Source organism: Natrix helvetica (assembly GCF_964273705.1).
Source record: "Natrix helvetica genome assembly, chromosome: 1".
Taxonomy (NCBI): domain Eukaryota; kingdom Metazoa; phylum Chordata; class Lepidosauria; order Squamata; family Natricidae; genus Natrix; species Natrix helvetica.
The window spans coordinates 213393880-213409439 of record NC_138548.1 but is presented as its reverse complement, the minus strand read 5'-3'; the positions used below and the strand labels follow the sequence as shown (position 1 = coordinate 213409439).

The following is a 15560-nucleotide window of genomic DNA, read 5'->3' as shown; positions in this document are numbered from 1 at the left end:
AACCTTTCTTCCTTTGAAAGTGAAGCAATCTGAAAACTTAAAGAATTATAATGATCCAGGAAAAAAGGGAGGGGAGGAAAATACAGAGCTGATTTTTAAGCCATGCTGATAGTAGACTATAGCTGTGACTACAGTGTGATGGACATCTGAAAACATACAAAGTGGTGCTAGCTTGCATCAAGGGCATTCCAAAACCATCTGGGAAGAAGGCAAAGGGTACATCATTGTTCCACATTTTTTAAAGTCTAAAATCTATTAAAAGCATGAGGGTTGGAAGAGAATATAAATCTAGTTGTTTGATATCTATTAAACAGGTTGATGACGGTGATTTAATGGCCAGCTTCACTCAACCATAGATTTTAATTGATAGGTGACCAATAAATCTTGTCCGACCCCCTACCCTACACCATTTCTGACAGATGGCAGTCTAGTCTCTTCTTGAAAGCTTCCAGTGATGAAGCTCCCACAACTTCAGAAGGAAGAAAGGAATTTCAGATTAACAGAGTTGGAAGGTACCTTATAGGTCATCTAGTCCAACACGCACACCCCACCCAAGCAGGAAAGCCTACACCATTTCTGACAGGTGGCAGTCCAGTCTCTTCTTGAAAGCTTCCAGTGATGAAGCTCCCACAACTTCAGAAGGAAGAAAGGAATTTCAGATTAACAGAGTTGGAAGGGACCTTATAGGTCATCTAGTCCAACACGCACACCCCAACCAAGCAGGAAAGCCTACACCATTTCTGACAGATGGCAGGCAAGTCTCTTGAAAGCTTCCAGTGATGAAGCTCCCACAACTTCTGAATGCAAGTTGTTCCACTGATTGTTCTCACTGTCAGAAAATTTCTCCTTATTTCCAAGATGAACCTCTCCTTGTTCAGTTTCCTTTGGAAACTTCCTTCAGAAGTTGTGGGAGCTTCATCACGGGAAGCTTTCAAGAAGAGACTAGACTGCCATTTGTCAGAAATGCTGTAGGGTCTCCTGCTTGGGTGGGGGGTTGGACCCTTCCAACTCTGTTAATCTGTTGAATGACATTTGGAAACCCTGTAATCCTTCATGGTGTACTATGTTGTGAATTTCCCTTTTTGTTCCAGGCATCCCATTTTATAAAAGGGAGATCAGCTTGCCGTACAATAAACACTTATGCCATTTCATATTGAAAGGGGGCAAAATGCCAATTGCCATTTAATGGAGCTATTTCTCCAGTGTTTCTTGCTTAATACATATCTTAATAGATCAAAGAGGCCTAGTGAAACCTTATGAAAGCAAATTTATATCATAATCTTTCAAAATGGCTATTTGGAAAGCCAGGTATGTTATTAGACTTTTGTAATATGACTCTATCAACTCATACAATCTTATTCTGATGAGAGCAACTTTTGCATCTCATTTGGAAACTAAGGACCCAGAGTATGGAGGAAGAATGGAGAGGCCAATCAAGCACAGTAATCTCACAGTCATTGAACCATGTTTTGGTGCTTTCGGCAAAAGTTGCTCTCATCAGAAAAGAGGACTTTGGACCACTGAGCAACAAGGGTTTGGACCATTGTGCTTCATTAAGACCAGTATCAATGCAGCCGTCTACCAGGAGATTTTGGAGCACTTCATGCTTCTTTCCGCAGACGAGCTTTATGGGGATGCTGACTTCATTTTCCAGCTGCCCACACTGCCAAAAGCACCAAAACCTGGTTCAATGACCGTGGAATTACTGTGCTTGATTTGCCAGTAAACTCGCCTGACCTGAACCCCATAGAGAATCTATGGGGCATTGCCAAAAGAAAGAAGAGAGACATCAGACCGAACAATGCAGAAGAGCTGAAGGCCGCTATTGAAGCATCCTGGTCTTCCATAACACCTCAGCAGTGCCCCAGGCTGATAGCTTCCATGCCACACTGCATTGAGGCAGTAATTGCTGCAAAAGGGGCCCAAACCAAGTACTGAGTTCATATGCATGCTATACTTTTGGGAGGTCCGATATTGTTCTGTGTACAATCCTTGTTTTATTGATTGCATGTAATATTCTAATTTTCTGAGATTGTGGATTTGGGGTTTTCATGGGCTGTATGCCATAATCATCACAATTATGACAAATCACAGTTTGAACTATCTTGCTGTGCATGTAATGAGTCTTATATATTTGTTTCACCTTTTAAATTGCATTACTGAAATAAATGAACTTTTGCACGATATTCTAATTTTTCGAGTTTCACCTGTATGTGATGCTCAAACACAGCAGGAACAGAACAACTGGAGTAATCATGGCCTCCAAATCCTCGCACAAAGCAAAGACATCCAAAGAGGCTCCTTACTAAATAGGAGTCGTCTTGTCTTAAAATCTGGTTGCAAACTTACTTAAGAGGCTGCTTTGACCCAAACAACCATCTGATTTCTTGTGTCCAGTGTGTCATTGCCTTTGATTTGTGTAAGAAGCCTAAAACTCTGGACCCTGGACAGACTGTTAAACCTTGTTTGCCTCTCTGAAATTTGGATTGAATTTTGGCTAATTTTCTACAATTACCTGTGAAAAGCAAAATAACTCAGGGAAGTCTTTGCTTCAGAAATTCTGACTGATATACCTTTGCTTTTCTGCGGTTGATTAGCTCAACCTTGAGTAAATTAGTTACCATAAATAGGATAAGTATGCAAGTGCTACAAAACCACTTAATATGTTAATGTGATGAAATAGTTAAAATATCCCCATTGAACTCACTGAATGACTTTGAATCAATCCCTTTCCTTCAATTTACAGTAAGTGATTTCATAGAAACAGGGATTTCCTAAGGGCAATGATGGCTAAACTTTTTTGTCATCACGTGCTGAATGGCGGGTGACATAACGTGGGCAGGTGCCCACAGCCATAATGCAATACATGTGTGACACCCCCCTGCATATCCCGCCCCATGCGCATGCACGCATGATGCCACTGTGCTCCCCCCACCTCATTTTGGGCCTAGCAGGCCTCCCTGAAGCCTCCTGGGACCAAAAACAGTGCGTCATACCCCCTGTGCTCCCCCCGCCCCCTGCACATGTACGTGCAACCCTCCCAACTCCCACACATGCACACGCATCTCCTGCATGCACCCCACCAGTGGTGAGTTCTGGATCCCATTGGGTGCATGCGCATGCATCTTACCTTCCAGCAATGCCTCCGCAAGCCTCTGCATCGCTCCAACTGCTCGACGGAGCATCACGCAGGCACTGTATGCACCATGCTTGTGCGTAGAAGAGCCAAAGGCTTTAAAGGACAGGTAAGGAGCACAGGTGGGAAGGTGGGCCCTCCAGAGCACTGTACCAGAACAGTACCCGGTGCTCCGGGCAGGCTCCGGTACGCCTGTACTGGGGCATACCTCCTGCAACCCACCATTGCACACACCCCCACATGCTCAGCAGAGACCCAAAAATCAGCTGGCCGGCAGGAGGCACATGTGGAGGCGCAGTGGAGTTGAGCTGGGGTGATGGCTCACATGCCCGCAGAGAGGGCTCCACTTGCCACCTGTGGCACGCATGCCATAGGTTCGCCATCACGGTGGATGGTCTCTGCTTAGGTGGAGGGTTGGACTAGATGACCTACAAGATCCCTTCCAACTCTGTTAATTTTATAAAATTTTATAATTTTATAATTTTATAAAAGGGAGATCAGCTTGCCGTATAATAAAGACGTATGCCATTTCATATTAAAAGGGGGGGGGGCAAAATGCCAATTGCCGTTTAATGGAGCTATTTCTCCAGTGTTTCTTGCTTAATACATATCTTACTAAATATATGAAAGAGGCCTTGTCAAACATTATGAAAGTAAATTTATACCACAATCTTTCAAAGTGGCTATTTGGAAAGCCAGGTATCTCATTAGACTTTTATCATATGACTCTGTCAACTCCTATAATCTTATTCTCAAGGAGAATGGTTATTCTTTTTCTCAGGGCTTCTTGGTGAAAAGGCAGGCTATGTATGAAAAAGCCAGGCACCCACCCAATACTTTTTGATCAATTGTATATGTGAACAATAGAACAAGAGGGAGGAGCTAAATGCCAGGAGATGGAGAAAGAACAGGAAGATAAAGCGGTAAGAGAAGGAGCAAGGGCCAATGAGACAAAGGAGCAGAGGGAGCTAAGAACGACTAGATCAACTAAACCTATAAATCAATAAGATATGGAGAAATAAATAAAAGTAATCTCCATTAACATAAACGAACTAAACTCTGCAATAAAAAAAAGAATATACAACAAATTAGAGAAATTGAAATTGAACATTATATGCTTGGCTTTTTCATACATAGCCTGCCTTTTCACCAAGAAGCCCTGAGAAAAAGAATAACCATTCTCCTTGAGAATAAGATTATAGGAGTTGATAGAGTCATATGTTAAAAGTCTAATGAGATTCCTGGCTTTCCAAATAGCCACTTTGAAAGATTGTAATATAAATTTGCTTTCATAATGTTTGACAAGGCCTCTTTCATATATTTAGTAAGATATGTATTAAGCAAGAAACACTGAAGAAATAGCTCCATTAAACGGCAATTGGCATTTTGCCCCCCCCCCCTTTTAATATGAAATGGCATACATCTTTATTATACGGCAAGCTGATCTCCCTTTTATCAAATTATCAAATTATAAAATTTTATAAAATTAACAGAGTTGGAAGGGATCTTGTAGGCCATTTAGTCCAACCCTGCACCAAAGCAGGGAATAGCATTATATATTAGAAAGACAATACAATCAAGCTTAATTTTTGAAGATGGGGAGGGGAGAATACTGATGGTAGAGATAACGATGAATTTGAGAAAGATATTATTAGTGCCAATATACACCCCAAATGATAAAGAAGAATTTTTTGGGAAATTACACAAAAAGATAATAGAATAAGAATATGAAGACATATGTATACTGGGAGACTTTAATGCAATTTAAATAATGGAATAGACCATAAATCTACAAAAATGAACAAGAAGCTGAGAAAAACTGTACCCAAAACATTTTTCATTATGGTGGAAGAATTAAATTTGCAAGACATTTGGAGAATAAGATACCCGAAAGAAAGATAATATACATTCTACTAAAACAGACATTTGTCATGGTCAAGAATAAATATGATGTGTATGTCAACAGAGCTAACTCTGAAAACATTTAAGATTAGACATAAGCACCTGGGCTAACTATAATCCAATAACAATGACTTGGAAGGGACAGAAGAAAAATGGAAGATGGATTTTAAACCCAAGAATATTGAATGAAAAAAGTTTCCAGCAATACATGGAAAAAGAATTGACATATTTTTTCTAGAAAAATAGAAAGGAAGACACATCATTACAGAACATATGGGACACTTGTAAAGCATACACCAGAAGCCTTGCAATGATATACTTAGGGAAAAAGAATAGACAGAACGGACAAACTCAAAAGAAGTTGGAATCATAGTATAAAAGTCTGGAGACGGAGCTGCAGAAAAACCCACAAAACAAAAAAGTAAAAAAATATGATGGAACTGCAAAAACATAAATTGAACCTGATAGAAAATGAAGACTTGGCAAATAAAATAAAATTGGCAAAACAAAACTTTTTTGAAGATGCAAATAAACCAGGATGTTGGCTGGCTTATAAAATGAAAAAGGAAAGAAAAAAAAGGCTGATAAGCCAATTGGTGGATGAAGAAGGGAATCTACAACATTCGAATGAAAAAAATAAAAATAATAATTGAGAACTACTACAATAAGTTGTTTCAACATGAGAGGGTTCCAGAAGGAAAAATAAGACAATTCTTAGAGAAAACTAGAACAACTAAAATCCCAGAAAAATTTAAGAAGGCACTAGAAGAAAGAATAACAATAATGGAGGCAACAGAAAGCATCAAAAGGCAAAAGAAGGGGAAAACGCCAGGACCAGATGGATTACCAGCAGAACTGTACCAAACATTACAAGAAGTATTAAGTAATGTAATGTTGGAACTATTTAATGAGTTACTAAGGGAGGCAAAGATGCCAGAAACATGGATAGAGGCATATATAACTCTTATACCAAAAGAAGAGTCAGATCTACAACAAGTAAAGAACTGTAGACCTATTTCACTATTAAATGCGGATTACAAAATTTTTACATCAATAATGGCAGAAAGAATGAAGAGACTTTTAAATGAATTTATACACATAGACCAAAATGGATTTCTTCCTAAGAGACAGATCAGAGACAATATGTGAATTGTAACAAATATGCTATAGTACCATGAAGCCCACCCAGAGAAGCAAATGGTGTTGTTATCTCTGGAAGCGCAAAAGGCCTTTGACAATGTGAATTGGCAATTTATGATAATGCAATTACAAATGATGGAATTTGGTGAGGGATTTATAAATATGATGTTTTTATGTATGATGTTTTTGATATGGACTGTGCACCGCCCCGAGTCCCTTTTGGGAGAGGGGGCGGTCTAGAAGTGCTAATTAAATTAAATTAGATCAAAATGATATATAATAATCAATCGGCAAAGGTAATCATAAATGGCGACATGACAGGAAAGGTAGCGATTATAAAGAGAAATAGACAAGGATGTCCACTATCGCCATTATTATTTATATTGACACTAGAGATTTTGAATAGAGAAATATGACAAACCCAAGAGGTAAATGGTATGAGGGTCAAGAAAGAAGAATATAAATTACAAGCATTCCCAGATGATTTTGTATTTATTATGGAGGAACCAATAGAAACAGGGCCAAAACTACCATATTTTTCAGAGTATAAGATGCACCGGAATATAAGACGCACCAAGGTTTTGAAGAGGCAAATTAAAAAAAAGTTTTTGCACTCTGCAAACCTCCCCAAAATTGCCTGTTTTTTTTCAAAAATGGGCCTGTTTCCCCCCCCCAAAAAAAGGTGTGAATAGCCTTTAGGGGGCTTGCAGAGTGCTCCTGGGGGGTAGGGGGGTCAAAAATGAGCAAAAAACAGCCTATTTTTTGTAAAAAAAAGGGGGGGCATGGATAGCCTTTAGGAAGCTTATAGAGTGCATCTGGGGACTTGGGGGGAGGAAATTGAGCAAAAAGGCCCATTTTTTTGCCCATTTCTGCCCTCCTTAGCCCCCAGGAGCTCTCTAAAAGCTTCCTAGAGGCTATGCACGGCCATTTTGGTGAAGGGGCGGAGTATCAGGAGGCAAAAAATGCTGTATTCAGTGTATAAGACACACCCAGATTTTCAGCCTCTTTTTTGAAGGAAAAAGGTATGTCATATACTCCGAAAAATACGGTAGTTGAAATAATAGAAGAATATGGAGAAGTAGCAGGTTTGAAGATTAATAAGGACAAAACAAAACTTTTGGTGAAAAATATGACAGAAAAACAGAAAAGAGAGTTAATGGGGAAACTGGACATAAAGGTGGTGAAAAAAGTGAAATATTTGGGTATGCAATTGACATCAAGGTGTGTAACATTAAAGGAGGATAACTATTATAAGGTGAGAAAACAAATAGAAATTTGTTTCTATTTGGAAAGATGGAAAAACCTACAATTATCATTAATGGGAAGAATAGCTGTAGAAAAGATGAACATATTACCAAGATGGCTATACCTATTCCAAACAATACCAATAAAATTAGAGAAAATATTTTGAAAGTATGAGTAAAATAGTGGGGAAATACATATGGCAAGGGAAAAAAGCAAGAATTAATATAATATAATACAATAGTACAGTTGGAACTGACCTTGGAGGTCTTCTAGTCCAACCCCCTGCCTAGCCAGGAAACCCTATACCAGTGATGGCGAACCTATGTGGCACGCGGAGCCATTTGTCAGGGCATGCAAGGCGCTGCCCTGTCAGCTGGCCAGCACGCATGTGCGCGCTGGCCAGCTGAGTTCACCTTTTTAAAAGCTATTTTTCGCCTTCCCCAGGCTCCAGAGGCTTTATAGGAGCCTGGGGAGGGCGAAAAGAGCCCCCCCTGCCCCCCCGGAGGCTTCAGGGACCGTCCCTGAAGCCTTCGGAACGCTTAAAACCACCCTCCGAGCAAACCGGAAGTGACTTCCAGGTTGCTCGGAGGGTCGTTTTAAGCGTTCCGAAGGCTTCAGGGACCGCCTGAGGCTTCCCTGATGCCTTCGGAGCGCTTAAAACGATCCTCTGAGCAACCCGGAAGTCACTTCCGGTTTGCTCAGAGGGTGGTTTTAAGCGCTCCAAAGGCTTCAGGGACCGTCCGAGGCTTCTCTGATGCTTTCGGAGTGCTTAAAATGACCCTCCGAGTTCCGGTTTGCTCGGAGGGTGGTTTTAAGCGCTCTGAAGGCTTCAGGGACGGTCCCTGAAGCCTCCGGGGGGTCGGGGGAGGCTCTCTTCGCCCTCCCCAGGCTCCTATAAAGCCCCTGGAGCCTGGGGAGGGCGAAAAAAGCATGTAAAAATGGGGGGGTCACGCGTTGTGCACGCATGCGCAGTGGGGGGGTCGCGCGTTGCATTATGGGTGTGGCACGCCTGCACTCAAGCCCCCTGCGCTCCCCCCACTTGTGACACGCGAGCCAAAAAAGGTTCGCCATCACTGCCCTATACCGTTTCAGACAAATTGCTCTCCAACATCTTCTTAAAGACTTCCAGTGTTGGGGCATTAAAAATGTTGCAAGATGTAAGCCCTCGAGGTGGATTTGGATTACCAAACTGCGAATTGTATTATCAAGCAGCAGGACTAGCTTGGATGAAAGAATGGATCTTATTGAGAAATACAAGATTATTAACATTAGAGGCTATGATTTGCTACTAGGTTGGCATGCTTTTTTGTGGTATGGTAAAAGTAAGGCACATGGCTATTTTCAAAGACATTATGCAAGGAATGGATCATTAACAATATGGGAAAGAGTAAAAGGGAAACATTATTTAGAAATACCAATGTGGCTTTCAACAATGGAAGCATTGACACATCCAAATGCTAGTAGTATGAAAAAATATTATTAGATATAAATATATCTTAACAGAAAGGGAGGAACTAAAACAAAAACAAGAATTAGAAGAACAAGGGATTGATATAGGTTGGTTTTTACAATTGCAAATACAATAAAGATATGAAAAAGATAAACAGGAGCATGGTTTTAATTTGAGAAATTCAGAGTTAGATACTTATGGGAACGGAAGAAAGAATAATCAATAAACTACATAGCCATCTATTAAGAACTAGGCTAGATGAAGAAGTGGTTAAAGATACAATGTTAACTTGGGCAAAGAACTTTGACTACACGATTGAGCTAGAAAAGTGGCAACAACTTTTGGGAAAGGAACTATAAACTAACCATGTCAACAGCTTACAAAGAAAACTTATACAAAATGTTTTATAGATGGCACATGTCACCAGAAAAATTAGCAAAGATGTGAAATGTTGGAAATGTCAACAAGCAACAGGTTCTTATTATCATATGTGGTGGACATGTGCAGAAGCAAGGAAATATTGGACTAAAATAAGAGTATGGCTAGAGAAAATCTTACAAGAAATAGAATGTAGACCAGATATATTTTTTACTAGGTATTATCCCAGAGAAACTTAAGAAAGAAGATACGTATTTGATTATGCATGTAACTATAGCAGCGAGAATTGTACTTGCCCAAAATTGGAAATTAAATAAGTTATCAACAGAGATAATAAAAAAGATACTAGATTGTGCAGATATGAACAGGTTGACACTGAAAATAAAGGATAAAGAGGAATCAGTGTACTTCAAGACATGGGGAAGATTTTATGATTGGCTAGAGAAAGGAAGCTAGAAAAGAAAGTAAGGAGAAGATACAGAACCCAGACGATGCACTATTAAATGAAAAAGGGGGGAAGAGGTGGAAAACAGAAAAGAAATTAAATATACAAGTATATATTCAAGAGAGAGATATAAAGGGTGGGGGAAACATAGTTAGGATAGATTAGCGAAGGTAAGGGAATAAGAAATGATACTAAATTATATTTGAGTTTGCAGAAATACCATACCATGAAAACATAAACTGAGATTTGAAAGAGACACCTATGACAATAGAAAAAGAGAGGAGGAGAGAATGAGAGGAAGAGGAGGGAAAGAAGAAAGAGGCAAGGAGAGGAGGGTGGAAGGGAGAGAAAGAGGGGAGGTTAGGAAGGAGAAGAAGAAGTGTAGGAGGAGGGGAGAAGTAAGGGAAGAAGAGAGGGGAAGGAGAGGAGGAAGGAAGAAAGTAGAGAAGGGAAGTAGGGAGAGAAGAAAGGGAAAATAAGGTGGTGTTACAATAGGTGGAATTGTAAATAAAGCAACCCAAACTGTATATTATAAATGGACTATAAATTATTTAATGGAATAACAAATGTATAAGAATCACAAATGTAAAGAAGAATAACAATTATGTGAATGTATACTTAAAATAGTATGTAAGAGAATAAAAAAAACATTTGACAAAAAAAAAGAAAAGAAATGGTGTAGGGTCTCCTGCTTGGGTGTGGGGGTTGACTAGATGACCTACAAGGTCCCTTCCAACTCTGTTAATCTGTTAAATGACAGATTAGAATTTAGAAATCCTGTAATCCTCCATGGTGTACTATGTACTATGAAATTTTGAGAATGTGTCATGGGAATAGCTGATCAGAAAATATCCATAAGAGAAGCAAAGTGTTGCCCCAGCTTCTGCCACCTAGTTGCTTGAAAGCATGCAAATGCAAGTAGATAAATAGGCACCGCTTTGGTGGGAAGGTAATAGCCTTCTGTGTGCCTTTGTACCATACTGGCTGCAGGACCATAGAAGTGTCTTTGTTCAGCTAAGAAATGGAAATGAGCAGAGTCAGATTTGACTGAACAGGGGCAACCTTTACCTTTATTTTTACCTATGCACCATTTCACTTTCTAAAATTGTTTCTGGTCTATGCAGCCCAGGGCATTGTTGGAAATAATGTATGTCGGCATTTAGTGATTAGCTCTTCAATAAGCTACTTTCACATTCATTTTAAAATTAAATTAGAACAGAGACCTAGTGTGACCAAAGAATAAATCAATGAGACTTTGCCACTTGCCCCATTGGATATCTCTGGAGAAAAGCAAAAATTCAAAATGGGATGGAGATTATTCAAATAGCTCAAAATAAAGTTGTACTCTGTAGCCAAAGCTTTGGATTCTTTGGTGTCCCCAAAGATGGTATAGCCTTGTGAAGCAGCTTAAATCAAAGCAGAGTTGACATTTCATTTCATTTGTTTGTTTTTAATTGACAATTCTCCCCCAATTTTTCAGTTAAAGCATCTACAGAAAAAAGCCATTTCTGAAGATATTGGTAAGACAGTGGAAGGTGCCATTTACACTTTCTGCAAATTCATCAATTGGTCTTGGAATGTATGCAATTCATGTTGCTCCATGCTGTAAACATTCTGATGAGAAATCTAGAAGGAATCAATGCTTGTAGTGGGTCGAGTCTAAATCATATGCTCAATATTTTACGATCCACTGTCCAGTATAGCTGCCTTTGAATCAGCAATAACTTCACTTTAATGGACCAACACCTCCATTCTATGGCTGCCTTTCTTCCTGCAAACAGGAGCTGTGCCTTGTGTCTCATCTGTCTTCACAAGTTTGACAGTGATGATGCTTTGCTTAAACTTCACCAGAAATCTGTAAGAGATCAAATCGAAGGTCAGCTGAACAAAACAACACAACCAGAGATGGTATTCAGCAGGTTCTGACCAGTTCTAAGGAACCGGTAGCGGAAATTTTGAGCAGGTGGGAGAACCGGTAAATACCACCTCTGACTGGCCCCACCCCCATCTATTCTCTGCCTCCTGAGTCCCAGCTGATCAGGAGGAAATGGGGATTTTATAGTATCCTTTCCCTGCCACGCCCACCAAACCATGCCCACCAAGCCACACCCACAGAACCGGAAGTAAAAACTTTTGAATTCCACCACTGAACAACAATGTTCAAAAACAAAAAACAAAAAACCAACCCTTGTTTTTACTCTGCATCACAATTTGTCTGTCTTGTGGAGGTTTCCATGCCATGTTTGATCAAAACCTTACATACAAGTGCGGGGAATACAACTATAAGGCAGGTTTAATTTTAGGATTAGAGCCAGTTTGGTTAAATGTTTAAGGCACCAGGCTAGAAACTAGGAGATTTGTGAGTGCTAATTTTGCCTTGGGCACAAAGACAGCTGGGTGACCTTGAGCCAGTCTCATTCTCTGACTGAGCCCTAAGAGGCAGACAAGGGTAAACTACTCTTATCAAGTAAACTATGGATTTCAAAGGGGGGGTGGAGATTAAATCTGCAAACATATTTAACTCCAATGTAAGGTCACTGCTGGAAAATTTGGGAACTGTCCTGTCCCTAATAAAGAAATACAGTAGTAGGTTTGCAGTGTACTATTTTCAGTCAAATAGGATATAATATTCAATAGCCTATGGGGATGATCAGATTCCCTTTCCCTTCCCTTTCCCCACCCACGGCCAATTCCATCCTTACTCATCAGCCATTTGGAGTTTCAGCTTTTGCTTTGTAGCTTCCAGCATGGTCTGGTGAAGCCGGGTAACCAGTTCAATCACGTGGTCACTAATAAGAAGGAAGTCTCCTTTGGTGTCCGTTGTGGTAGACTATAAGAGAACAATAGTCACATGTATTGGAGATAACTCAATATCTTTCCAGAAGGTAGGCTTGAGGACAGAAGGATCTTGACTGACTTGAACACTGGGTGCTATCTAACAAAATGAAATCCAATGGTGAAAGAAGTACGGTTCTACATTTAGGCAAGAAAAACGGAATGCACAGGTACAGTATAGGTGGTACCTTGCTCAACAGTAGTAACTGTGAGAGGGATCTTGGAGTCCTAGTGGACAACCATTTAAATATGAGCCAACCGGGTGCTGCAGCTGCCAAAAAAGCCAACACAGTTCTAGGCTGCATAAACAGAGGGATAGAATCAAGATCACATGAAGTGTTAATACCACTTTATAATGATAATGATAAGGCAACAGTTGGAATACTGCGTCCAGTTTTGGTCACCATAATGTAAAAAATGATGTGAGACTCTAGAAAGAGTCTAGAGAAGAGCAACAAAATGTGGTCATGTGACTGGGGTGGAGGGCAAACATTGGAATGTTGAATTTGGATCATAAGATCCTTTTTCGGGATGTGTCATAATTTTGAATGGTCACTAAGTGACTAGTTGTAAGTCAAGGACTACCTATATATGTTGGACTGCTACTTAAGTCCCTTCAGTCAGTTGATAGCCCTGCTGGTGCACACCCAGCCTTTTCTTTCAAAAAGATATGTTCCTCAAAGCCAATTTTTAAGAAACTAAGCTGAACATCAGATTTAGCTTTTCAAACTCAAGTGGATTTTTGTTTCAAGTCTGGTATTATAAATATCCTCTTCCCCAAACCCTAAACTTGATGCAACTTCACATTTTGAATGGGGGCAGTTATGCTATTCCAAAGCAAATAGCTATAAGCAAAATAAAATTGCCTATAGGGAGCTTTCTACAGCAGGGGTCACCAACTCTGGGGCTGTAGCCCATAACTGGGCCATGGCCTATTTGCAACTCGGCCCCGTAAATGGTGGGCCTGGCCGGCACGCATGCACACACAGGTTGACTTGCGCAAGCGGTGGGCCAGTGAGCACGCACAGGCACACACAGCTCGGCTTGCACAGGTTGAGCTGCGAATGTGTGCCAGCCTGCTGCTTGTGCGGCCCCATTCCCCTCTCCCCCCCTGCTGGGCTGCCAAGCATGAAGGTTGGGAACCGCTGTTCTACAGTACAGATAATCCTGAATATACAATCAAATTGCTAACTGAAACAGTTTTTAAGTGAGTTTTGCCCCATTTTACAATCTTTCTTGCCACATTTGTTAAGTGAATCACTGCAGTTGTTAAGTTGGTAACCCAATGGTTAAGTGAATCTAGCTTCCCCATTGAGTTTGCTTGTCCTAAGTGCGCAAAAGGTGATCACATGACCCCAGTACACTGCAACCATCATAAATAGGAGTCAGTTGACAAGCATCTGAATTTTGATCACAGGACCATATGGATGCTGCAATGGTTATAAGTGTGGAAATAGCAATAGTACTTAGACTTACATATATTGCGTCAGATTTCAGAGTCATAAGGCAAAGCCCCTTAAGTGGGGAATGGCCGAGAGCCAGCAATGCAACTGTGGTGCACTGGAAAAAACTACAGCAATAGCAGTAGCACTTAGATTTACATACCACTTCACAGTGCTTTACAGCCCGCTCTAAGCGGTTTACAGACTCAGCATATTCCCCCCCAACAATCTGGCTCCACATTTTATTGACTTTGGAAGGATGGAAGGCTGGGTCAATCTTGAGCTGGTGAGAATCAAACTGCTGGCAATTGTCAGAATATTGTAATATTGCAATAAATCTGCAATATTGCATTCTAACCATTGTACCACCACAGCTCTTGTTGCGTGTCATGGTTATAAATCACTTTTCCCAATGCTATTTTAACTTTGAACAGCCCAATATGAGCTGTTGTAAGTCAAGGACTACTTGTCATTAGTTATACCTTCTCTCCCCACCAATCTTGAAAGAGGAAGGCTTTTTCTCTTCTCCCTCCTGTTCCCCCTCCGCTTACCTCTCTAATGTGCAGAACAAGAAGCCCATCTGAATAGCAACTGACAGAAACACCCTCAATGTCATTCAAGGTGATCGTGGTTTTAGGTTGAGCAGCCTTGAGATCTGCCAGGATGATGTGACTCTTCGTGAGAAGGAGTATCCGAGAAGAAGTCTGAAACGAAGAGAGGAAAAGCTCCTATTTCATGTACCATATCTGCTTTTCTGAGCTGAAAGTCTATGGAGATTCTCAGTCATCCAGGTCATAGTTGTCCCGAAGGTGCTTTTTCCAGAGGCAACTGGACTTTCTGGTTTTTCTTTGAAGACATTTCGCTTTTCATCCAAGAAGCTTCTTCAGCTCTGAGTGGATGGTGGGGAATGGAAGGATTACAACTAGGAGTACAAATCCTTCCAGAAAGTCCAGTTGCCTCTGGAAAAAGCACTTTTGAATCTGAGATGGAAGTTGACTTCCTCTGTATTTGTAAGGATCATGGGTTATTTCCAAGCAAAAAACAACAATTCTCTGCCATGATTTCTGACATCATTGTTAAACATGTGGCTGATAAAACAGAAGCCGCTATTACTGTGTTCATTAATGCAATGCACTTAACCCGATTCCTAAATTAACCATTATTTCCATGTGCATAATATATGGCCCCATAAACCTTGCATGGACATGCTCTGCAACTTGAAAACATCTCCTCCCTCAAGATTAATACAAACCAAGCGTAGTCAGTTGCCCAAATGCTTCTGTTCGAAACACATGACCTGTTTGACCATAGGGTTCCCCCAAAGCACCAGACAGAGTGCCTGCCAAAATGGCTATAATAGCTCAGTGAGTGTTTGCAAATACCCACAAACAATCCCCTGATAAGGACCTTCTCATAGTTGGGACTCTAGCAGCCATATCTGATTTTAGCTTCAGCGATGGCAGCGGTAAGTTAAGAAAAAGATGAAGTGGAGGAAAGCATGGTTTTAGTCACAAGGAAATGTCCTGATATAGATTATTATGAGATAATTATTATCTTAAATGTTGAGGAGTGTGCAATTTTGTGTGG

General features: G+C 40.5%; 1 protein-coding gene across 3 annotated transcripts in view; it reads right to left on the bottom strand.

Annotated features, from left to right (window-relative positions):
- Positions 1-10912: 10912 nt before the first annotated feature.
- Positions 10913-15560, bottom strand: part of LOC309383238 (unconventional myosin-Ia-like) — a 73453-nt gene continuing 68805 nt past the window's right edge. For all 3 annotated transcript variants that reach the window (XM_081935525.1, XM_081935527.1, XM_081935526.1), the window contains 3 exons: positions 14525-14677; positions 12399-12526; positions 10913-11551 (listed from right to left, as the gene is read on the bottom strand). In XM_081935525.1, coding sequence (XP_081791651.1) covers positions 11428-11551; positions 12399-12526; positions 14525-14677 — 405 coding nt within the window. In that variant the 3' untranslated portion in view covers positions 10913-11427. The remainder of the gene's footprint in view (positions 11552-12398; positions 12527-14524; positions 14678-15560) is intronic.